Source organism: Phyllobates terribilis, unplaced genomic scaffold, assembly GCF_046119375.1.
Source record: "Phyllobates terribilis strain yellow unplaced genomic scaffold, ASM4611937v1 Scaffold_8__6_contigs__length_399053987, whole genome shotgun sequence".
Lineage (NCBI taxonomy): Eukaryota > Metazoa > Chordata > Amphibia > Anura > Dendrobatidae > Phyllobates > Phyllobates terribilis.
The window spans coordinates 107,522,499-107,547,466 of record NW_027362768.1 but is presented as its reverse complement, the minus strand read 5'-3'; the positions used below and the strand labels follow the sequence as shown (position 1 = coordinate 107,547,466).

The window sequence follows — 24,968 nt, the reverse complement described above, 5'->3', positions numbered from 1 at the left end:
TTTGGGGTGAGCTGGACCGCAGAGTGAAGGCAAAAGGGCCAACAAGTGCTAAGCATCTCTGGGAACTCCTTCAAGATTGTTGGAAAACCATTTCCGGTGACTACCTCTTGAAGCTCATCAAGAGAATGCCAAGAGTGTGCAAAGCAGTCATCAAAGCAAAAGGTGGCTACTTGGAAGAACCTAGAATATAAGACATATTTTCAGTTGTTTCACACTTTTTTGTTAAGTATATAATTCCACATGTGTTAATTCATAGTTTTGATGTCTTCAGTGTGAATGTACAATTTTCATAGTCAAGAAAATACAGAAAAATCTTTAAATGAGAAGGTGTGTCCAAACTTTTGGTCTGTACTGTATATATACAATTCAATTTAAACACAATAGTGTACTTCTCTTAGCTTAACTAATCTAATCGTCTGGCTTTGTACAAAAGCCTTCGTTGGTGTGTTCAAACTTTTGGTCTGTACTGTATATATATTTTTTTTCAACAAATTTGGATGGGTGCATGGGTGTATGAAAACTGTTTTAATGCCAGTCATTAGTGACAGAGAAGGGGGCATTCTAGTAGAGAATTATGTAACATAGCCTTTATAATAAACACACTGCGCCGTATTTTGTCCAACTCACCTGTAAATACAGTAGGATGGGGAAAACTCAAAACTATAAGTTTGGTAACCATCTCTGGATAGCATATAGCAATTAACCAAGCAATCATCCCACCCCAGTCATGGCCTATAAGGACACATTTGGTGTAACCTATAAAAAAAACAGATAGAAAAAAAAATCAATATTATTTTAATTATTAACCTCTTAATGACACAGCCAATTTTAATTTTGTAGATTTTTGATTTTTCCTCCCCTTCTTCCAAGTCGCTAATTAATTTTTCTGTTAATATAGCTATACAATAGATTATTTGTTGCATGACAAGCTGTAGTTTTGAATGACGCCATTCACTTTATCATATAATGCATTGAAAATTATGAAAAAAAAAAATTCCAAGAGAGACATGATAAAGAAAACGCAATTCCATCATTATTATTTTGGGGTTTTCGTTTCTCGTTGTTCAGTGTGCAGTAAATTTGACCTGGCAATATGATTCTCCAGGTCAGTACTATTATGGCGATACCAAACTTACATAGTTTCCGGTAATATTTTAGTGACTTAGAAAATTATGAACTTTGTATGAAAAATTTTTTGTTTGTGTCTCCATTTTCCAAGACCCATAACTTTTGATCTTTTTTCGCCGATGGAGCTTTATGAGGACTCTTTTTTTGTGTGGCGAGCTATAGTTTTAAGCTTACCATTCTGTGGAATATACTATGTTTTGATTCCTTTTTATTGATTTTTTTGGGGGGAGATGCAAAGATTGAAAGATAACATTTTAGTTGTATCGATTATTTTTCTATACATCATTTAATTTATGGGTTAAATAGTTTTTTTCTTTGGATAGATTTGATTTTTATGGACAATAATATGGTTATTTTTTTATGTTTCTTATTTTTTATTTGAATGCTTTTAAAAACTTTAAGTTTTAACTACTTTTTAGTTACTATAGATGATCTGCTGTGATTGTACTAAATACTGCAGTATTGCAGTATACAGTGGAAATAATTATCTTCTATGAAGCCCAACCTATGTCTGCAATCATGAATGAAACATGGGCCTTCAACTAGCCCTCAGCTGCCAGATATTGACAGCGGCATTTAAGTGCTTAACACAGCCAGCACTTGCCCTATGTCCATAAACCTGCTCCATGACATAATAGGAGTTAAAACAAGAAATCACCTAAATTTCGTACTTGGGAATGTTGCATATCCCCAGATTTACAATATGCTGTGTTAATAAAATTTTTATCATCAGTGGAATTTCCATGCTCATTGTCAGGAAGAATTGAAACTTTAACATTCTAGAACAGAACATACTCAGCCCAAACTACTTCTTGAAGTCCGACGCCATATATTTTTCGGGAATACAAGTTGTCTTACAGGATAGCTATTTGTTGTCCATTGTCACATATTTATGGACTTATCGGGTGTGTAGCACAAAAAAAAAATGTTATATATGTGGACACATTTTTTTATGATTGAGATGAGATAGCCTCAAAGAGACAGCCTCTTGTTAAGGCCACTCTAGATAAATTAGAGAAAAGTTGGCCAAAACTGCCAAATTTAGCAAGGCCAGCTAACCATGTAAAGTATTTGTGCTCCCTATGACAGATGATGTTGGGGGAAAATGAATTAGGTATGTCCTCCCAGGAGAGAGGTCTGGCAGTGGCTTACTCACATGTCTCCATTAAAGGGAATTTGTCAGCAGGTTTTTGCTATGTAATCTGAGGACAGCATGAGATAGGGGTTAAAACACTGAATTCAGTGATGTGTCACTTATCAGGCTGTGTGCTGTAGTTTACTTACAATGAAGGTTTTATCTCTAGGACATTATCATAGCCCTGACTAGCTGTCTCATGCCAAGTTGTCCAACTCCGCCCCTTCCTGTGATAAGCAGCTTACTGTCAATAGACAATGTACATAGAGAGACTAGTGTGAGCTCTGCTACATGATGCATGAAAGATCTCTGATTGTGTCACAACTGTTGCACCCAGTAAACTAAGGGATATGTTGCTAGAATCAGGGTCTCTTTTCCTGCATTAGACTGCTCTCAGATGAGGTAGCACATACCTGGTGAAAGATTCCCTTTAAAGTGGTTGTCCAGGCTTGGGGTTCAAGTCTACAGTCACTCTATGTGACTGCAGACTTGTGTATCTTCACAGCAGTGTGTGTGCTGTCAAGATTCTCCAGTGTTGGGAGCAGCCGGGCGTGTGACCGCTAGTATACGATCTGCATACTTGTGGTTTCCTGCCGACCAGACGTTTAACTTGAGCGAGTCTGGACAAGTCTAGTCAGAATGTGTCTGAAAGTATGCAAATCTCATACTTGGGTTCACATGACTGTCAACTCCCGGTGCCGGCACCGAAGAATCCTAACAGCGCGCACTGTGCACGCTATGAGGATTCACAAGTCTGTAGTCACAGAGTAACTGCAGACTTGAGCCCAAGTCCGGACAACCACAATAGTAAAACCACAAATAGTAAAACGCAAAAATATATATAAAATACAAAAATAAAAAGAATGTCCAAAAATTATCAACTATTCTCTATCCAGCTATGTATGAAAATTAGGTTACTTTCTTACACATGTTCTTATGTGAGAATTGGCTGATAAAAAAAGCAATCCCTCAACAGCTTGCCTTGTTCAGTTGTGCTGGAATGCTATTGAAGCTTGGTGCAGCAGGAGTCCTCGACAGCTCTTTTCGTTATGTTCCACCCAATGGAAAAAAAAGCGATTAGTCCAAAAATGGATAAAATGGGTCACTAAATATGGACCGAGCACACAAACATGAGATTAAAATTTCAGAAGTGCTGCTCTTTACAAGGTTCAGTGCTTTCTTCAAACACATCGAGGTAATAACTTTCCTGATAGGTAGCAAGGTATTTAGGTCCACAAACAGTTCAATCTCATCTATCTTGCCTGTAGGGCAAAAAAGATTTGTTTTGGGGTCTTTTATCACACATTTGGACTAATAAAATATCTTTACAGTTGCCTTTTGTGCCTTTTAATGGAGAATTTTGGCACTATTGTAAAAAAAAGTGCAGAGGAAACAGCATACTACTTATTTCTGTGTATTCAGCAAGGAAAATCTGAGGATTTGCCCTAATGAATGGCAATGGGGCTAATCCCTGTGCAGATCCGTGGAAGTCTACAGTAAACTGCACTTGGATGTTAAAAGTTATGTTCACCTTCAGAGGTAATTGTTTTTACTTAGATTATTGTATTTTACATTTTTTTTTTGCATTAGAGTTTACTTAAAGGAGTTTTCCACTTTCAAGAAAGTGGACCCCCAAATGCTTCAAAATACCTAAAACAATAAGCAGAGCAGGTACTCACGCTCCCCGGGTTCCAGTGTTAGCTCCCCGCCACTGCTCCAGTCTCAGTGTTTTGGCTGCACCAATCACATCATTTTGACAGCGCACATCACCACCACAGCCAATCACTGACCTCAGTGGCTCATGCCATCTACCTTAGCCGAGCTGCTGAGCTCAGTGATTGGCTACAGTGGTGATGTGCGCTGTCAACATGATGTCACTGCTGCAGTCAAAACACAGTGATGAGAGCAGTGTTGGCGAGCCGGTGCTGGATCAGGGAGGCTGAGTATCAGCTCAGTTTTTTTGCTTTAGGTATTTTAAAGTGTTGGGGGTCCATTTTCTTGGAAGTGGAAAATCCCTTTAAAAATGTTGAACCATACATTTTCTACTTCCTCTGTATATCCCTGTGCATAGCAGACTGTTGAATGAATTAATAGGGAGTCCCTCAGTGAGCTCATTCTGACTGCAGAGTTTGTCATCCTTATCTGTAGTACGAACTACTTTCTAAGCTAAATACATGACCACGTCAAAATTAAACTTTGATGTGATGATAGAAAAGCTTAGAAGAGTTCAGGCGAGCAAAGATAAGAATTACAAACCCTACTGTCAGAATAAGCTCACTGACGGATTCACTGCTAACTCATTCTGCAGTCTATATACTGTGATATACAGAGATTGTAGAAGTCAAGCAGATAGAAATTGTTTACTGAAACTCTATTGCAAAAATTCTTTTTACGCAAAAGTAAAAGAAAAAAATTTACTCAAATGTGTCCATATCATAATAAAAAATTATCCCAAAGGTGTCCGTATCCTCTAGGGTGCCCGTACACATTAAATTAAAGTCAGACTATCCAATTTGAATGCGGAGCAGATAAATCTGTTGATTATTGAATCTCCAAAAACTTTTATAAACATGTTTGCATCATAAACTTCTGCTACAATGTATAACAAAGTAACGGTGCCTTCACCAATATAAAGGAGCCCGGAAAGCTGGCACATGGTGAGGTGCAAATCTCTGCAGCAATTGTAAAGCCGAGGGGTCACTTACTTTCCTATTCAGCTATGAATACCATCTATTACAATATGTGACCTCGGAGAGCGATCTCTGGCAAACGTTCCAGGTCAGTTATGATGTGAACATCAACCATGATGACTTCTATTCGCAGGATTATGGCCCATTGACTTCCAAAGGAGGATATTATAGGAAACAGTTTGCCAGCTGTTAAAATTCAGAATATTGATGTGTGTTTGCTTCCAAGAAACCTTAATAAGTCACTGACTTTATTAAACTGAACTCATTTTCCCGCATTCATGTCTAAGAATATATCTCATCTCTTTAGCATAAAAGTGTGGTCATACTTATCGGTGAATTCCATTTAAAGTAAAAGTTCCACTTTTGTGGCGTTTTACAGAATTAGATTGTGAAGTAGTTGAGCCATTTATGTAGCAGAGCTGGATTTGTACTCTGCAAACAGCAGGACATATGAGGAGGGTGTAATCAATGGTAGACACTCCCGTCATAAAGTAATCTGTTCTCTCATTGTAATCGGAAGCTAGACAGCCTTTTAATATATTTGTCATTCCATATTTTCTTACCTAAAGAGTCCAAAATTTCTTTGACGTCCACAATGATATAGTCTAATTTGTAATTATCTTTACTGGAAGGTGCATCTGTTTCTCCGTATCCTCGCAAATCAAGAGCCACCACCCGATATTCCCGCTTAAATTCTCGTAACTGATGGCGCCATGAATACCTACAATTAGAAGAGAGGATAGAAATAAGTCAAATTAATTATATATGATAGTTAAAGGGGTTATCCAGGACTATATACATCTTTTACTGTGGGCGTAATAACTAACAGGCAGGTAGCTGCTAACTACCAGCCTGTTCTGCCCAGCGCAGATCTCTGCCAGCTCAGAGCGGTCACAAATGGCTCCTGCCGGGGATTCTGCCGCTTCCGCTGATGTCACATCAACAGAGCAGCTTCTTCTCTTCTGCTCTGCTATGTTGACGGAGCGTGACTGCTGATATCATGCTGATTGACAGCCAGCTCCCGCTACCTAATTGCAGGGAGCAAGCTTTCAATCAGAATGACGTCAGGAGTCACGCCCCATCAACAGAGCAGCCTGGAAGAGGAAGAGCTGCTTTGTTGACGCAGAGCAGCTGAATCGCCTGCTGGAGCAGTCAATGACCGCTCTGAGCCGGTGCTTCATAGAACAGGCAGGTAGTTAGCAACTATCAGCTTGTTAGTTTTTTGGCTCACAGTAAAAAAAATAGTCAGTCCATTTTAAAAGTTACTAAAAACATACAGTGTTGCAAAGTGTTCCTATTACATTATGAAGCCTCATTCAGCCAAGTGCTTTGTACCCTTGTTTAAAGAAGCACACCTCCCATCAAAGTTTGTATGCTCTTAATATATTGCAATCATCATATTATAGCACTGTGTACTTACAATTGCTCATTTTACCCTTCTACCCAGCTAATTCTTCTCTTTTCCATTAGCTCTATGACATCACATGATTAAAAACACTAGCTAAAACCTTCAAAGCTCTATGTAGAAACGGGAGGTAAATTTTCCCTTTATGAGTCATGAGTCACTGCAAAAGTCAATGGCAGGAGAAGTAGGGAGCAGCTAGGTCAGGAGATGAAGAGGGGAATGACTCACGTAGGGACAAGAGACTTCCTGTTTCTACATAGAACAGAGACAAAAGAAGAATTAGCTGGGTAGAAAGGCAAAATGAGCAATTGTAAGTACACAGTGCTGTATAATATGACGATTTCAATATATTAAGAGAATAAAAACTTTGATGGGAGGAGGGCTTCTTTAATAGCAGTTTATAATGGTGTTAATGTATAACAGCCATTATTTCTCCAAAAAAGATTAAACAATTTGGTCAGCCACATTTTTGTTACTGGTATTGAGTATTTGTTATTGAGGAATAGTTCTTTAAATAAGCTTTTCACTATCTTACAAAGTGATGACGTATTGCTTGGATATGTACCATTTAGTGATGAACGAGTGTGGTCGTTTAACCCTTTCACCGAGCACGCTCGGGTGCTTTCCGAGTATCTTCAGCATGCTACTGGGGGGAATGGGTCTTAAAGAAGAGGCGCCTGGTCTATGTGGGTCAACAGGTCAGTATGTGCGAAACTTACTTTTTACATTTTTTTTTTCAGTTTTCCATATCACTATCTATCAAAATATTTTCACATTTATACTATACTGATATTTCCTGTTCCGTACAGATCACTTTTCAGCAGTCTCATTCTCATTGCAGATAGGGTTAGAATGAAAGGTGATGCCTCTATATACGAAAGACAACACAGGATCAACCATTCACAATATGTGATATCACAGCTCACCTTCCCCCTGCTCCTTTCACAGTGACCTATGCTCAGATCGAGGCATGCACAGAAAATACTTCTATAGAAGTCAATGGGGTCTGAGACAGTCTATTGCTAGTTATGTTCATATGGCTGCAGAAGAGAACAAGAAGTATGAGTTTAATGTTATGACCAGTGTGAAATTTGTAAGACTCCTCTTTTTTTAATATACAGTAGATTGTGATATGAAAAATAAAAAAAAAATAATCTAAAAAAAGTTTAAAAAGTTATGTTTTACATAAAAGACTAAATGAAATAACAGTTCTTCTTCTGATGACACATTCCCTTAAAAAAGTAACTCTATTTCAGAGGGAACTAAACTAGCATTATGTCGCCTTCATTGTCATCGATTGGGGCCCCTGAGTTAGGTCTCCCACTGATCATAAACTGATAGCATATCCTAGTGACATACCATAACATGGGAACATTACTTTAAAGGGAATAAGTCAGCAGATTTGTGCTATGTAATCTGAGAGCGGCATAATGTAGGGGCAGAGACCCTGATTCCAGTGATGTATCACTTACTGGTCTGCTTGGTGCAGTTTTGATAGAATCCCTTCTCTGCTGTAGAAGTAGCAGTGCTCGGAATGCTGAGCTACGTATAACCCCGCCCACACCACTGATTGGCTGCTTCTACTGTACACTGTGCATTGTCAGTAAGCTGCCAATCAGTGATGGGGCGGGGATACACAGATTAGCTTGACTTTCTTACACGCAACACCTAGTCCTGCAGTGATAATCTCCTGCTGATAATACACTGATTGTATTGAAACTGCAGCAAACAGCCTAATAAATGACACATCTCTGGAATGAGATTCTCTGCCCTTTATCAGGCTGCTCTCAGATTAAATAGCAAAAACCTGCTGACACATTCCCATTGAGATCCGAAGTTTTCTACTGAATGTTCTGGTAGAGTTGGCAAATATGATTTATAGGTGGAATTTGTGGGGATGGCAGTTTTCAGAGCTCAATCAAACCAGCCTTTCAAAAGAAAGCAAATATAAATACTTTAGGAAGCTTACAAAAATATAAATTGTCCTAGTAACTTGTGAACCGTTAACACATCATGAATAATGTAAAGTATTGATCATATCTGAAAAACAACCTGCAAATTGACTATTTATTTCCGAATCATTATAGCTATCCTCACACATTTTTATTTACTAGTAATTATTTCCTCTCTTGGGAATACCAATATCGTCATAAGGGAGGATGGCAACGACATCTCCGTGATACCAGTGCTTGGTAGAATCAGTGGATCATTGGGGAATTTGGAACTAAAATAAATAAAGGCTGTACGAGTATTCATAACACACTTTGCATTTGACCATCGCAATCCCCATATAAAAGACTTTCACATTTTTTGATGGGAGCATTTGTGTTTTATGTTTTTTTAGCACATAATATCATAAAATAGTATAGTATAAATATACACTGCTCAAAAAAATAAAGGGAACACTTAAACAGAATATAACTCCAAGTAAATCAAACTTCTGTGAAATCAAACTGTCCACTTAGGAAGCAACACTGATTGACAATCAATTTCACATGCTGTTGTGCAAATGGAATAGACAATAGATGGAAATTATTGGCAATTATCAAGACACCCTCAATAAAGGAGTGGTTCTGCAGGTGGGGACCACCATCTCAGTACCAATGCTTTCTGACTGATGTTTTGGTCACTTTTGAATGTTGGTTGTGCTTTCACACTCGTGGTAGCATGAGATGGATTCTACAACCCACAGAAGTTGCTCAGGTAGTGCAGCTCATCCAGGATGGCACATCAATGCGAGCTGTGGCAAGAAGGTTTGCTGTGTCTGTCAGCGTAGTCTCCAGCAGCTGGAGGCGCTACCAGGAGACAGGCCAGTACACCAGGAGACGTGGAGGGGGCCGTAGGAGGGCAACAACCCAGCAGCAGAACTGCTACCTCAGCCTTTGTGCAAGGAGGAACAGCAGGAGCACTGACAGAGCCCTGCAAAATGACCTCCAGCAGGCCACAAATGTGCATGTGTCTGCACAAACGGTTAGAAACCGACTCCATGAGGGTGGTATGAGGGCCCGACATCCACAGATGTGGGTTGTGCTCACAGCCCAACACCGTGCAGGACGCTTGGCATTTGCCACTGGCGCCCTGTGCTACTCATAGATGAAAGCAGGTTCACACTGAGCACATGTGACAGACGTGACAGAGTCTGGAGACGCAGTGGAGAGCGATCTGCTGCCTGCAACATCCTTCAGAATTACCGGTTTGGCAGTGGGTCAGTAATGGTGTGAGGTGGCATTTCCTTGGAGGGCCGCACAGCCCTCCAAGTGCTCACCAGAGGTAGCCTGACTGCCATTAGGTACCGAGATGAGATCCTCAGACCCCTTGTGAGACCATATGCTGGTGCGGTTGGCCCTGGGTTCCTCCTAATGCAGGACAATGCCAGACCTCATGTGGCTGGAGTGTGTCAGCAGTTCCTGCAAGATGGGGACATTGAAGCTAAGGACTGGCCCGCCCGTTTCCCAGACCTGAATCCGATTGAGCACATCTGGGACATCATGTCTCGCTCCATCCACCAACGTCACGTTGCACCACAGACTGTCCAGGAGTTGGCGGATGCTTTAGTCCAGGTCTGGGAGGAGATCCCACAGGAGACCATCCGCAACCTCATCAGGAGCATGCCCAGGCGTTGTAGGGAGGTCATACAGGCACGTGGAGGCCACACACAATACTGAGCCTCATTTTGACTTGTTTTAAGGACATTACATCAAAGTTGGATCAGCCTGTAGTGTGTTTTTCCACTTTAATTTTGGGGGTGACTCCAAATCCAGGCCTCCACTGGTTAATAAATTTGATTTCCATTGATGATTTTTGTGTGATTTTGTTGTCAGCACATTCAACTTTGTACAGAACAAAGATTTCAATGAGAATATTTAATTTATTCAGATCTAGGATGTGTTATTTGAGTGTTCCCTTTATTTTTTGAGCAGTGTAGTATAGCTATAGTAAAAAAAAAAAAAAATTATCCTTCCTGAAATGTCATTTAAAATCAGTTTCTTGGCACTTGATTCTTTGCAACAGACTAAAAACTGCCATTTTTTTCAGCTTTGTCTGTCACTTTCTCAATTACTGACATCTGAAATCCTGCTTGAATAACCAGAATGGGAGAGACAGGTTGTTTTCAGTCTGTTACAACAGCATGCAGTAAATTTTAGTAGGACTAAGCTAAAACTTTGAAGAGCACCCACTAAAAAGTAGAAAATTGGTGGCCAAGTGGAAACATACTCTGTCGGCCGAGCATCTCCTTCATTCCCATACAAAGTGAACAGAGTAGCAGTTCTTGTGATTAGTGGGGGTTCCGGTGACCGGCTTACCTTTAAATCATATATTTAGATTAATGTATTTAGTGGGAAAATCCCTTTAAAGCCTCTTTTCACAGAATCTGATACAGCATTGTAAGGGAAATGTATCACATCAGTAAAGTTACATTAGTTAAAATTCTGCCATTCACAGGATTGACACCACACATGAGACATAACCTGTTTACTCTTACTACAGGAACTCAGAACCATAGGGTTTTTCCTGAGAGAATACTGAAGGTGTCAATGTGAACCCTCAGCCTGGTGAGCCAAGCTTCAAAGAGTGGCAGATGGTCATTGCTGCCAGGCAAAATATATTTCATAATTACTACATGGAGGGGGGGGGGGAGTGGGACATCAAGTATTTACAATGCAAGGAACTTGCCCTAAATTATCCCACCCTCCAGTCACAGACCAGCAATTTTAGTATTTTAATCTAAGCAGTCCTGGAAATGTGAGCCCAGGACCAGGCGTATATAAGATGTGTTACACAATAGGAATATGTTCATATGTCTGGGTCAACTTCGGTTGGTTGTGATCCATAATTAATTTCTCCTTCCCTCAAGGAAACAGAAGAATCACTTTAGATGGAAACGTTTAGGTATTTCTGTTATTCTCCATTTTTATTTTAGAACCATTTTGCATACGTGTGTGTCGTTTTATCTTTCTCTTTATACCTTTTCTTGTAAGCGTTGTATTTTTTATATAAAAGCTTAAAACTTCAATAGGTTTGGTCCTTGTATGCGCTAACGAATTTATAGCTTTTTGGAGAGTGTGTGGCCATTGGACTGTGTATTTTTGGGACTTGTCACCCCATGTCTTTGATGTGTGGTGCCAGCTTGTTGTGTATCCGGGGTGTATGGGCTGTTTCGGGGTGTGATTTATGCTCATTTTATAGCCTAGAACAAAGGCTGAGTGCTGGATTGAGTGAGAGGAGATAAATCAACCTTTTCAGGTGCACCCCACATCACGTGCTGGGAAGTGTGTACATGACAGGTATGTGTCACGGGTGTGTCAGATGTAATAGACCGTCGCTCTGGATCTGGCTATAGAACGGAACTGCGCTTGACATTGCAGACACCTTCTTAATCCTTCTTCCTTTAAGACCCAGCGGCAACCTCCCTCCTGCTGCTGATTGACACACCCTTGCATGGGAGTTAAAAACTCTCAGTTTACTCCAGGCAATTGCCGGTGATACTTCTATGTTCTTTTGTGCATGCTTAGAGCACTGTTGGCTGGCTTCTTCTCTGATGCCCTTGGAGGACAGTTTGCGTTACTCCTCTGGTGTCTGCTCAAGCTAAGTTAATCCCCTTTATCTACCTTGTTGTCATTAGTTTGTAGTGGGGCCTGACCAGTGCTCACCCCTCCCCCTCCCTACCTAGGGCTAAGCTCTAGGGAGATACAGGGTTTAGCGTTCTGCTTGGCGATTGGTGTGGAACCAATAAAGGGATGGTAGGGTAGGCAGGGTATTATTAGATCTGCCTAGGGGTCTCCACTTCTCCTTTCTCTAGTGTTTGGGCTCCCTCCCCCTCTTCCCTTTGTGTTGCACTTAGTCTTTCCCACACCTTGCGTGAAATCATGTTTCTTTTTTGTCTGATTCATAAATAATCAGAGGTACAGTAGGTACAGTAGATGGCTTATACATCTGGATGGTGGTCCTATTAGTGTCCCATATAAAATGGAGCTCAAAAATGCGTGCATGTCTGACCCCTGAAGACGGAAGCTAATAGGGACTAGCATTTGTTAGAAAGCCTTTTCCTTTGTCTAAAGTCACACATCCATGTGAGTGTTACCCTCCTAGAGAAACTAATCGAAAATTATAGCAACTATATATAAATTATTTTACTTTTTATAGATGCTTGAAATATCAAAAAGCTTTAGCAAATTTATGTAAGAGATGATATGATACTGATAGATATTGCTTATGTGTACTGAACAGAAAATCATATTAAGTCAGATTTCCAGAAAACTTTTCATAACTGGGACATCAATATATAGAGCTAGTATGAAATTTGTGTTGAGCCCAGCAGGATTCACACTGCAGGCAATAAAATGCTTCTATGATTATTACCAGCATCGGAAAATTCTGAAGAAGACGGAACAGAGACACATGTAAACAAGTCGCATGACACATACCTTGCTGTAGCTATTTTCTATGATTGCACCAAACTGATACAATGGCAAGAACAAGAAGTCAAAATGCAGCATTTTGTTTTTACCCATCACCAGGTTGTTTCTTTACAAATATTAGCGGATTTCTTTTTTAAAGGTAAAGATTTAATGTATGTAAGGCAAGTAAAGCTGATACGAGTTAGGTTTTTAAAGTGGTTGTCATTTTTCATAAAAATTGGGCTCAAAGCTTGTTAAAAAAAAACATTACTTACCCACCCGTTGAACTCCTTGTTGCTCCAGCGCCATTCCTGCAATACTGCCAAGGTGACATTTCATCTACAACATGGGACCTCTGCAGCCAATGTGACCCTTGAGGAAGTGGGGTTACCACATGCCCCATTATTCTCCTTTGGCAGCCCTCACTTTGGTAATATTTTGGCTGTATGTTCTGGTATGCAATCCAGCTTTCCTCCTACTGTGATTCCCCCATACCTTTGCTGGCTGTATGTGTGTTCTGGTATGTCTTTCACCTAATCACTGCTCTACTCCCACCCTTATTTACTACCTCCTTGTTTACTCTGCCTTAAATATCCTGCATCTGGCTTAGTCTTAATTATCTGATGAAGATGAGCAGATGCCACTCCCCTCCGTTTCACAGCTGCCTGCATTTTGTAGCAAATATATTGTGAGTAGTGTTGAGCGATACCTTCCGATATCAGGAAATATCGTATCGGATTGGATCGGGCCGATACCCAAAAAGTATCGGATATCGCCGATTCCGATACCGGAAACCAATGCAAGTCAATGGGACACAAATATCGGAATGAAAATAAACCCTTTCTTTCCTTGTAGGTTAATTCTACATGAAGTAAAACAACTAAGAATAATGTAGAATGACATGAAAAGCCGGCAATTCATCAGCGGCATACACCGGTACCCGACAATTTACAACAGAAAGAATAGAACATCACACATAGATTAGATACATAGAAACATGTCAGTAACATATATATGAAGTACAGTGACAGTGTTGCTTACTGTACTTGTCATTTAGTGTAAAGGATTTATTAAAAAAAATATTAGTGTTTTCATGCACCGTCTCTTTAAAAAAGCCGGCCGGCAATTCAGCAGCGGTACCCGACAATTTATAACAGACAGAATAGAGAATCACACATAGATTAGATAGATAGAAACATGTCAGTCACATATATATGAAGTACAGTGACAGTGTTGCTTACTGTACTTGTCATTTAGTGTAAAGGATTTATTAAAAAAAATATTAGTGTTTTCGTGCACCGTCTCTTTAAAAAAGCCGGCCGGCAATTCAGCAGCGGTACCCGACAATTTATAACAGAAAGAATAGAGCTTCACACATAGATTAGATAGATAGAAACATGTCAGTCACATATATATGAAGTACAGTGACAGTGTAGCTTACTGTACTTGTCATTTAGTGTAAAGGATTTATTTAAAAAAATAATAGTGTTTTCATGCACCGTCTCTTTAAGAAAGCCGGCCGGCAATTCAGCATCTGTACCCGACAATTTAGAACAGAAAGAATAGAGAATCACACATAGATTAGATAGATAGAAACATGTCAGTCACATATATATGAAGTACAGTGACAGTGTTGATTACTGTACTTGTCATTTAGTGTTAAAATAAAGGATTTATTTAAAAAAAAATTGGCGTGGGGTTCCCCTTAATTTTAGGCTCTAGCGGAGGTTAAGCAGACAGCTGGGGCAAATGTTTGAAGCCTGGGAAGGGGGTAATACCCACGGAGCTTCCCAGGCTACTAATATCAGCCCCCAGCTGAATACCTAGCCTTTACTAGCTATTAAAATGGGGGAACCCCCCCAAAAAAATAACGTGGGGTCCCCCCTAATTTAATAGCTAGCACAGGCTAGGCAGACAGCTGGGGGCTGATATTAATAGCCCAGGAAGGGTGCCATGAATATTGGCCCCCTCCCAGGCTAGAAACACCAGCCGTCAGCCGCCCCAGAAATGGCGCATCCATAGGATGCGCCAATTCTGGCACTTAGCCTCGCTCTTCCACGCTGCCCTGGTGCGGTGGCAGGGGGTAATAGGGTTGGGGTTGATGTCAGCTTATAATGCCAGCTGACATCAAGCCCAGGTTAGTAATGGAGAGGCGTCTATAAGACACCCCCATTACTAACCCCATAGTCAAAGTTAAAAGAAAACACAAACACCCAGAGTAAAGTCCTTTAATTGAAATAAAGACACAATTCTTTATTGTTCTAAATTAAACCATACTTACCATCACGCCCATTCCAGCTGAAGCCAACGATCTCCTGCAATAAAAGAAAAATAATAAAGCAACCTCATCCTTACCTTTCGATGGTTCCCAGGACAGCTCCAGCTCTGCTACATCGAGATGACAGGCTGGACCGCAGCAGAAAGCTGCCATCCAGCCTGTCATCCCGCAGACACTGAGAAGCGCAGGCATGCTTGCGCTCCTCAGTGTCTCTCTGTGACGTCATCCAGATGAGCCGAGTTCATGTCCAATGAACTCAGCTCACCTCATGCACGTCACTGACAGCGTGGGAAAGTTCTCCTGCACTCAGCGCTTCAGCGTGAGAATTCTCCCACACTGTCAGTGACATACATGAGGTGAGGTCATGTCCAATGAACTCAACTCACCTCATGCACGTCACTGACAGTGTGGGAAAATTCTCACGCTGAAGTGCTGAGTGCAGGAGAATTTTCCCACGCTGTCAGTGACGTACATGAGGTGAGCTGAGTTCATTGGACATGACCTCGGCTCATCTGGATGCCGTCACAGCGAGACACTGAGGAGCGCAAGCATGCCTGCGCTTCTCAGTGTCTGCGGGATGACAGGCTGGATGGCAGCGTTCTGCTGCGGTCCAGCCTGTCATCTCGATGTAGCAGAGCTGAAGCTGTCCTGGGAACCATGGAAAGGTAAGGATGAGGTTGCTTTATTATTTTACTTTTATTGCAGGAGATCGTTGGCTTCAGCTGGAATGGGCGTGACTGTAAGTATGGTTTAATTTAGAACAATAAAGAATTGTGTCTTTATTTCAATTAAAGGACTTTTTTCTGGGTGTTGTGTTTTTTTTAAATACTTTACTAGAAATTCATGGCGGTCATGTCTAATATTGGCGTGACCCCATGAATTTCGGGCTTAGGGCCAGCTGATAATGCCAAGCTGGCCTTAACCCCTTTATTACCCAGTGAGCCACCGCACCAGGGCCCTGGATGAGTTGGGTACAGCGCCAGAAGATGGCGCTTCTATGAACGCGCCATTTTCCGGGGCGGCTGCGGACTGCAATTTGCAGCGGGTGGGGCCCAGAAAGCTTGGGTCTCCCTGCGCTGCAGATTCCAGCCCCCAGCTGCCTAGTTGTACCTGGCTGGACACAAAAATAGGGCGAAGCGCCACACATTTTTTTTTTTAATTATTTCATGAAATTCATGGAATAATTAAGAAAAAAAGGGCTTCCCTATATTGTTGTGTCCGGCTAGGTACAAATAGGCAGCTGGTGGTTGGGGGCAGCCCGTTCCTGCCTGCTGTACCTGGCTGGACACAAATATAGTGCGAAGCCCCACGTCAATTTTTTTTTAATTATTTCATGAAATAATTTAAAAAAAAAGGGCTTCCCTATATTGTTGTGTCCGGCCAGGTACAAATAGGCAGCTGGTGGATAGGGGCAGCCCGTTCCTGCCTGCTGTACCTGACTGGACACAAATATAGGGCGAAGCCCCACATAATTTTTTTTTAATTATTTCATGAATTTCCTGAAATAATTTAAAAAAAATTGACGTGGGGCTTCACACTATATTTGTGTCCAGCCAGGTACAGCAGGCAGGAACGGGCTGCCCCCAACCACCAGCTGCCTATTTGTACCTGGCCAGACACAACAATATAGGGAAGCCCTTTTTTTCTTAATTATTCCATGAATTTCATGAAATAATTAAAAAAAAAAAAAACGTGGAGCTTCTCCCTATTTTTGTGTCCAGCCAGGTACAACTAGGCAGCTGGGGGATGGAATCTGCAGCGCAGGGAGGCCCAAGCTTTCTGCCCCCCCCCCCCCCCGCTGAAAATTGCAGTCCGCGGCCGCCCCGGAAAATGGCGCGTTCATAGAAGCTGGATGCTGTACCTGGCTGGCATACAAAAATATGGCGAAGCCCACGTCAAAAGTTTTGGGAAAAATTTATTAAAAAATAAATAATAATTTAGGGACTGCATCTTTATTAAGTCCTCAAATGTCATTTAGTGTTAAAATAAAGGATTTATTTTAAAAAAAAATGGCGTGGGATCCCCCATAATTTTAGTCTCTAGCGGAGGTTAAGCAGACGGCTGGGGCAGATGTTTGAAGCCTGGGAAGGGGGTAAAACCCACGGAGCTTCCCAGGCTACTAATATCAGCCCCCAGCTGAATACCTAGCCTTTACTAGCTATTAAAATGGGGGACCCCCCCCCAAAAAAATGACGTGGGGTCCCCCCTATTTTAATAGCTAGCAAAGGCTAGGCAGACAGCTGGGGGCTGATATTAATAGCTCAGGAAGGGTGCCATGAATATTGGCCCCCTCCCAGGCTAGAAACACCAGCCGTCAGCCGCCCCAGAAATGGCGCATCCATAGGATGCGCCAATTCTGGCACTTAGCCTCGCTCTTCCACGCTGCCCTGGTGCGGTGGCAAGGGGTAATAGTGGTGGGGTTCATGTCAGCGCCAGCTGCCATGAAGCCCAGGTTAGTAATGATGGGCGTCTATAAGACACCCCCATTACTAACCTACAAAGTGTTAAAAAGAAAAAACACACTACACCCAGAAAAAAATAATTTATTTGAAATAAAACACCATTTTATTTAATTCTTAGTTTACTAAAAAAAAATAGTTACCTGTCCACGTTCCTGCGCTGATCTCCCATGCACAGCTGTCACATCTGGAGATGGTGACAGCTGTGCATGGCTGCTGTAAGCTCACGCTGCCGGGAACACGTCCGCTCCCGGCAGCGGGAGCCACTGACTGAGGTTACCGGAGTGCATTCAGGCAGCGCAGCTCCGGAGACCTCCTTTACGGCAGTGCTGTACCGTGGGAATTTCTCACGATACAGCAGTGCCGTAAAGGAGCTAACCGGAGCAGCGCTGCCTGAACTCCGGTGAACCCTTACGGCCCCGTCATTCTAGCGGCGGCAGCGGTTCAGAGCGGTCACATTCTATGTGGCTGCTCTGAACTGGAGATCTTCGTGGGACACTCGTGGACTGCTACGGAGGGGTAAGGATAAGGTTGTGGTTTATTATTTTATATTTTATTACAGGAGATCGATGGCTTCGGGGAATTAGGTGTCTAGGTGAGTATAGGTGTAGTTTTTTATTTTTTACTTTATTTTAGGTGGCGATCGGCGGGGACAGGTAATGTATAAACTAATTTCTTTTAGGTAACCACTGGCCACCAATGACATGTATCTAACATTTATTGGGGACACAGTAGGGCAATTTATATAGCAGGATCAGGCTGATGGGAACTACTGCTCCCATCGAGCTGATCCTGCTGGCACGAGTGGACGGGGGACAGACATAGGCCGATGGGAGTAGTAGTGTCACATCGGCCTATGTCTGCCTGCACGCACAGACACCCCGCACACACACCCCGCACACACACACACCCCGCACACACACACACACCCCGCGCACACACACCCCGCACACACTAATCATGACGGGTCTGGGAGGAGTGGCTGACCTGTGCGGCCGTGGGAAAGTTGATGTGAGTTCATGCAGTCAAGCATGAACTCACATGAACCCTCTGAGGGCACCGCGGCTACTTCAAATGAACAGCTGATCGGCATCACCTGATACCTCAGCTGTTCATTTGAAATAACCAGCGGGAAAGCGCAGCACAGAACGGGAAAGCCGGCGGTGAAGTCTTTTCACTGCCGGCTTCCCCGCCCGGGTCCTTCGCTCCTTGGTGCTGCGCTCCCCGCCCGGTCCTAACTTACGATCGGGATGGGAGGTGGCGAGGGGAGCGGAGGATCGGGGTGGGAGGCTGCGGGGAAGCAGTATGGGGCTGTGTGATTGTTTAAAAGCCGGCGGCTTTTTACCGCCCGCCGGCTTTTAAACAATCAGGAGAATTCTCCCACGCTGGGATGGCATTCTGATGACAAGCTGGATCGCAGCTGAGCGCTGCCATCCAGCTTGTCATCCTTCACAGACACTGCAGAGCGCAGGCATTATGGGAACTTCCGATTCCGGTATTCGATATTATAAAAGTATCGGAATTAAGTATCGGAATTCCGATACAGTGAATATCGGCCGATACCCGATATTTCAGTATCGGAATGCTCAACACTAATTGTGAGCTATAAGTCTGCCAGTGTAACATACAACTGTTAGGCTATGTGCCCACGATGCAGAAATGTTCCGGATTTTTTCCTGAGCGTTTCTGCATCTCCCTGGCAGAAAAAACGCATGCGGATTGTACATGCGGATTGTACATGCGTTTTCCTGCCAGGGACATGCGGAAGTGAAATGTTCTTCACTTGCATTTCCGCATGCGGGTTGACAAGCGCTTTCCAAACGATTTTAGCATCACTTGGAAAGTGCTTGACAACTAGGTCACACTATATAAATCCATGCAACCGGCATGGATTTATATAGTGTGACCCGAGAGAATGGTTAAAAATAAAAAAATAAACCTATACTTACCTTCCGATGGCCCCCGAGACTTGCTGCGCTCCTGTGCTGGCTGCCGGCAGCTCGCGGTACGCTGTACTGAAGGACCTGCCGTCACATGACTGTGACGTCACCTCAGGTCCTTCAGTCCTGCGCGATCTGTCGGCAGCCAGCACAGGGAAGGAGTCCGGGGGCCGTCGGAAGGTGAATATAATCTTTATTTTTTATTTTATTCTTTTTTTACAGCTTAATGGTACCTGGGTGTGGAGGAGAGTCTCCTGTCCTCTACACCCGGGTACCATCCGCACATTAGAACGCGCCAATTACGCAAGTACAGATGCAGTCTTGCGGAATTGGCGCGTTCTAATGCAAGTCAATGGCGGCGAAAACGCAGCACTTCCGCAAAATAATTGGTAGTGCTGCGGTTTTTTCCGCAATGATAATCCGCAGCGGAAATTTCCGCAGCATGTGCACAGCACATGCGGATTATCATTGGGGTACATGGCAGGCCTTCTACCATGCGTTTTTTAAGCGTTTCTGCAGCGTTTTTGCCGCTGCGGAAACGCTTAAAAAACGCATCGTGGGCATACAGCCTTACATAGAAGTGTACTGAAGATATGCTCAGCTAAGAATTATACCAGAATTGAACCAGAAGGGAACTGAAGGTAACTGGATACTTAATCACCTCCTTACTAACCAGAATCCCACAATGTCTGTCCGCTATTTCATCTTTCTTCTCTGCTAGATTCCTAAAACTTAATATGGATAAAACCGAATTCATCATCTTTCCACCGTCTCACTCAACCCCCCAACTGACTTATCTGTCAAAGTCAATGGCTGTCCACTCTCCCCAGTCCCGCAAGCTCGCTGCGTCGGGGTAACCCTGGACTCTGATCTCTTCTTCAAACCGCATATCCAAGCCCTTTCCACTTCCTGCCGACTCCAACTCAAAAATATCTCCCAGATCTGCACATTCCTCAACCATGAATCTGCAAAAACACTAGTGCATCTCCTCATCATCCCCCGCCTCAACTACTGCAACCTCCTGCTCTGTGGCCTCCCGTCTACCACTCTTGCACCCCTCCAATCTATCTTCAACTCTGCAGCCCGACTAATCCACCTGTCTCCCCGCTATTCCCCGGCTTCTCTCCTCAGCCAATCCCTGCACTGGCTCCCCATTGCCCAGAGACTCAAGTTCAAGACCCTAACCTTGGCATACAAAGCCATCCACAATCTGTTTCCTCCATACATCTGTGATCTAGTCTCCCGGTACTTACCTACACGCAACCTCCGATCCTCACAGGACCTCCTTCTCTACTCCCCTCTAATCTCCTCTTCCCACAATCACATACAAGTTTTCTCCCGTGCATCCCCCCTACTCTGGAACTCTCTACCCCAACAAGTCAGACTCTCGCCTACCGTGGAAACCTTCAAAAGGAACCTGAAGACCCACCTCTTCCGACAAGCCTACAACCTGCAGTAACCCTCGCTGCACAACCAGCTGTGCCCTCACGTACTGTATCCTCACTCCCCCTTCTAGATTGTGAGCCCTCGCGGGTAGGGTCCTCTCTCCTCCTGTACCAGTCGGTGACTTGTTTTTGTTCAAACTATTGCACTTGTCTGCTACGCATACCCCTTTTTCACATGTAGAGCTCCATGGAATTAATGGTGCTATAATAATAAATGAATAATAATAATAATTATTGATATATTCATTTATTGCTACATTATTTATTGTTATACTTTATTTGATTCATTATTTTGGACCTTTATATATTGCACTTTTTTTTTTTTTTTTTTACACTTGCCACTTTACACAGTATGTCACTTGCTGTATTTCCTAAGCTAGCAGGTTTGCCTTCTTTATATGATGACATAGGGCTTCTTTTTTAACCCTAACACTTATGGTGCTTTGGTTTGTCTTGTATTTAGTTTTGTCCTTTTATACACATTTTAAATATTTTTTATGCATTTATTGGCCACATGGATTTTGTGTACTGATTCACCTATATTCACAATATTAAATGTTACTCAGTGTGCAAGACTCATTTTACATAGCCACCTTTTTTCTTTTTTTTTTGTGAGTTGCTATATTTGCTATATGGCTTTGTAGCACCTATAAATTCCATCCTCCGTGCACTGCCACCAATCACTTGCCTCAGCTGTTATGTTGGGGTAGATGACACAAAACCAGTAATTGGCTGCAGCAATCATGTTACAGCCCTCAAAATGAAATGCAGCAGAAGCCGAGAGACAGCAGTGGTCTGAAGTCCATAAAGAGCACTCTTGCAGAATTTATATGCAACAGTCACTTGTTGGATTCTCACATGTACCTTCCTGGGTGGTGAGAGTGGAGGAATAAACAGAATGAGAGACCAGAGGAATTGTACATTTACCATATGCATACACTAGACAGGTCCAATAGCTTTGATCTACAGACACAGGCTAAGAGATTGTCTGCTTGGCTTCCTTTTGGTAGGTATGTGCTTGCTGTGCAGAATAGAGAGGCATCCAATAGAAAACATATTTCATTAGGTACTTTTTGTTTTTTGTTTTTTATTACGGACGCATTTATGTAACTGATGCCCCTTAGTGTTTAATTATTTTCTTTTTTCATGCCCGCTATATGGTTTTAGAGATATGGGCCTTTTTATTTAGTGCTAATCTTTATAGTTTTTTTTACAAATGGTGTGTGGCTCAGTGTAATAATGCAGAGCAGCCTAAAGACCCGCCCCAGAGGATCCTGTGACCCACACCCCTTTGGGAAAAAAAACATCAATATTACAAAGTTGGGTGCAGCAAGTAAGAAAGAACTCTAAAATTATATGGCAAATTTTAAAGAAAAAAAGAAAAAAGTTGAGCCGTAGGAATAAAATAAGAGCAAAAATTAGCAACTGTTGACCTGGTGATAGTACCTCTTTAACTGGGTTCTTCCACTTAAAACATTCATCACGGTGTCTCAGTGGTTAGCACTGTTGCTTTGCAGCACTGGGGTCCTAGGTTCAAATCCCACCAAGGACAACATCTGCAAGGAGTTTATATGTTCTCCCCGTGTTTGTGTGGGTTTCCTCCGGGTTCTCAGTTTTTTTTCCCACAGTCCAAAGACTTACTGATAGGGAATGTAGATTGTGAGCTCCAATGGGGACCGTGATGATGATGTCTGTAAAGCGCTGGGGAATATGATGGCTCTATATAAGCAAATAATAATAATCACCTATTAGTTTGGGGAATGTGGGTCCAAGCACAAGAAGAGTTTTCATGTGCCCTTGTGCAGACATATAAATCTTCTCTGTAATAAAAGTTGCCTCGTAGCCGGAGGTGACTACGGCCCTTGCTCATTTAACATCAATAATAGAGAATGTAATAAAACCTTGTGATAGAGAAATTGTTAAGCATTGTAAATTAAATGCTGCACCTTCCAAAGTACATTGCCCTGAGACAGCAATAGAGGGAAGGTTGTGTGATAAAAAAATCTTTATTTCTATCTACAATTTTGGGACTTGTTACAATTTGTTTAGTTAATGTGTATTTTTTTTTATGGACACTTTTGAAAACATTTTTTTACGTAAATGAAGGGTATAATTAAAGTGTTTGCGCTGTGTTACATTTACAAGCTTTTTGTTTCCCTGCACGTTGCTGGCTGCAGAATGTGTTAACTGAGAATCACTGACTTTTTTTACAATTAGGTCCGGTTTTATACAAAATGTGTCTCTAAACAAAAAGTGGAGTCCCAAATGCACCATGACACAAACATTGGGGTGCATTAACACGGATTGATTTCAGGCCAGTAGCAATCACAGAGATACTATATTCCAGGCGTTCAGTGCTCAATTACTGGACTGTTTGCACAGGATAACGAACTACGAAGGGGACACAACAATTACCAATACGATCATTCCGTGCCCATATAAAATACCTGTGTTTGGCAGCACATCTCCCGTTTACACTGGGTAACATGCTGCTGATAATGATGATTTTTATGATGGCATAAATGATCTACTCAACAAATAAGCATTTGACCACGACTGCTGGCACTTTTTCACGGGTTGATTATTGTGAGCGTTCCCACAAATGTTCAATGATTATTGGATCATCTAAATGGGCCATTACTATCAGGCAGAACAGACGCATGGCGGTGGCAGTCATGATGCCTCCTCTGGACTTCTTCCCATTTCTGGATGCAGTGAAGAGCCCTCCCTTAGTGTTGTTAAAACATCTCGGACAGAGAAATGGCTTAAATTATTGGGTGTGGATAAAGTAGTAGATGTGATCCGCATCAATCATAGGTGGAAGGTGGCATTACATGGCACAGAGTGGGCGCCGAGCACGGTCCAAAGACGCCAATGAAACCACTTGGTACATATTTGTGTGCTGTACAACTTCAAACTCCTTTTTTAAGGTATGGGGCACTGCCTAGGGGGAATAGAGTGGGCTTGTTGGAAATGTATTAAAAAGTAGGAACGTGGTGGCAGAAACTTGGGTAGCGAAAACCCGATGACATGCTCCGTCTAAATGTGCATTATATAGTAAAAAAAAATATCGACAGATAAACATACAGTGGCTGAAATAAGTATTGAACACGTCTCCAATTTTTTAAGTAAATATATTTTTAAAGGTGTTATTGTCATGAAATTCTCACCAGATATCGTAACAACCCACTGAATCCACACAGGCAACGCAATCAAACCATATATGTACATAAAGTAAGTGTAATAATCAGGAATGACACAGGGAAAAAGTACTGAACATGCTTACTGAAATTTAATTAATCCTTTTGTGAAGAACCGGGGTCTTCCGTGGGCGTAACGCTACTCAGACAACACAGGGTGATGGTAAAACAGCGTGGCAATACTTTATTAAACCACAAAGGGAACAATAAACACCTAGAACAGTCCCAGCAAATACCCTAGATGGTACAAGATTACACAGTCTCACCCTTCCGCTGGCCACTTGGGATAGAATAGCTGCGACTTTGGAGACTTCCAGGGCCGACTACCTCAACGAGTGGCCCCCGGCTTCTGGCGGGCCCCCATAGAGAGAAGGTAGCGGCAAGCTTAGGAAGCTAGCAGTCCATCGAGGTACAAGGCCAGGAGACCCAAGGGTCCAAACCTGGCCTCTCCAAGAGTTTCCATGGGGCCAGATGACCGGTGGGTCCCAATCTGGCTTCTCCGAATGTCTCCGTGGGTTGCAGGTGACCGGTAGGTCCCTCCTGGCAACCCCAAACAACATATCCATCTCTGATGGTCAATGGAGCAGATCCATATCTTACCAGTCAGGGCTGATACCCTTAGGCTAGAATCATGTAGAATACAAATCTGTGTCTCTTTGGGTAATGCCATGCTATCCATCTACTTTCCTGAAGGATGTCTCTCATTCTCCTTGTAAAGTCTTTCTCCAATCTCTGTTTCAAGACTGACTGCTACAGAAGCACATGTCCTTTTTAAGTACACATCCACAGATCAAGGGTCATTAGTCACATGTCAGAGGTAAAGGTGCAGGGCTCAGCTAGCATTGTTTGAGCTTACCTATTTACATAGTTGATATCACACGGGCCATTGT

At 42.5% G+C, this 24,968-nt stretch overlaps 1 protein-coding gene across 1 annotated transcript in view; it reads right to left on the bottom strand.

Annotated features, from left to right (window-relative positions):
* The window catches only part of EPHX4 (epoxide hydrolase 4), a 123,151-nt gene that overhangs the window by 65,153 nt on the left and 33,030 nt on the right, over positions 1-24,968 (bottom strand). The window contains exons 3-4 of the mRNA XM_073643187.1: positions 5,517-5,674; positions 628-756 (exon numbers count right to left, since the gene is read on the bottom strand). Coding sequence (XP_073499288.1) covers positions 628-756; positions 5,517-5,674 — 287 coding nt within the window. The remainder of the gene's footprint in view (positions 1-627; positions 757-5,516; positions 5,675-24,968) is intronic.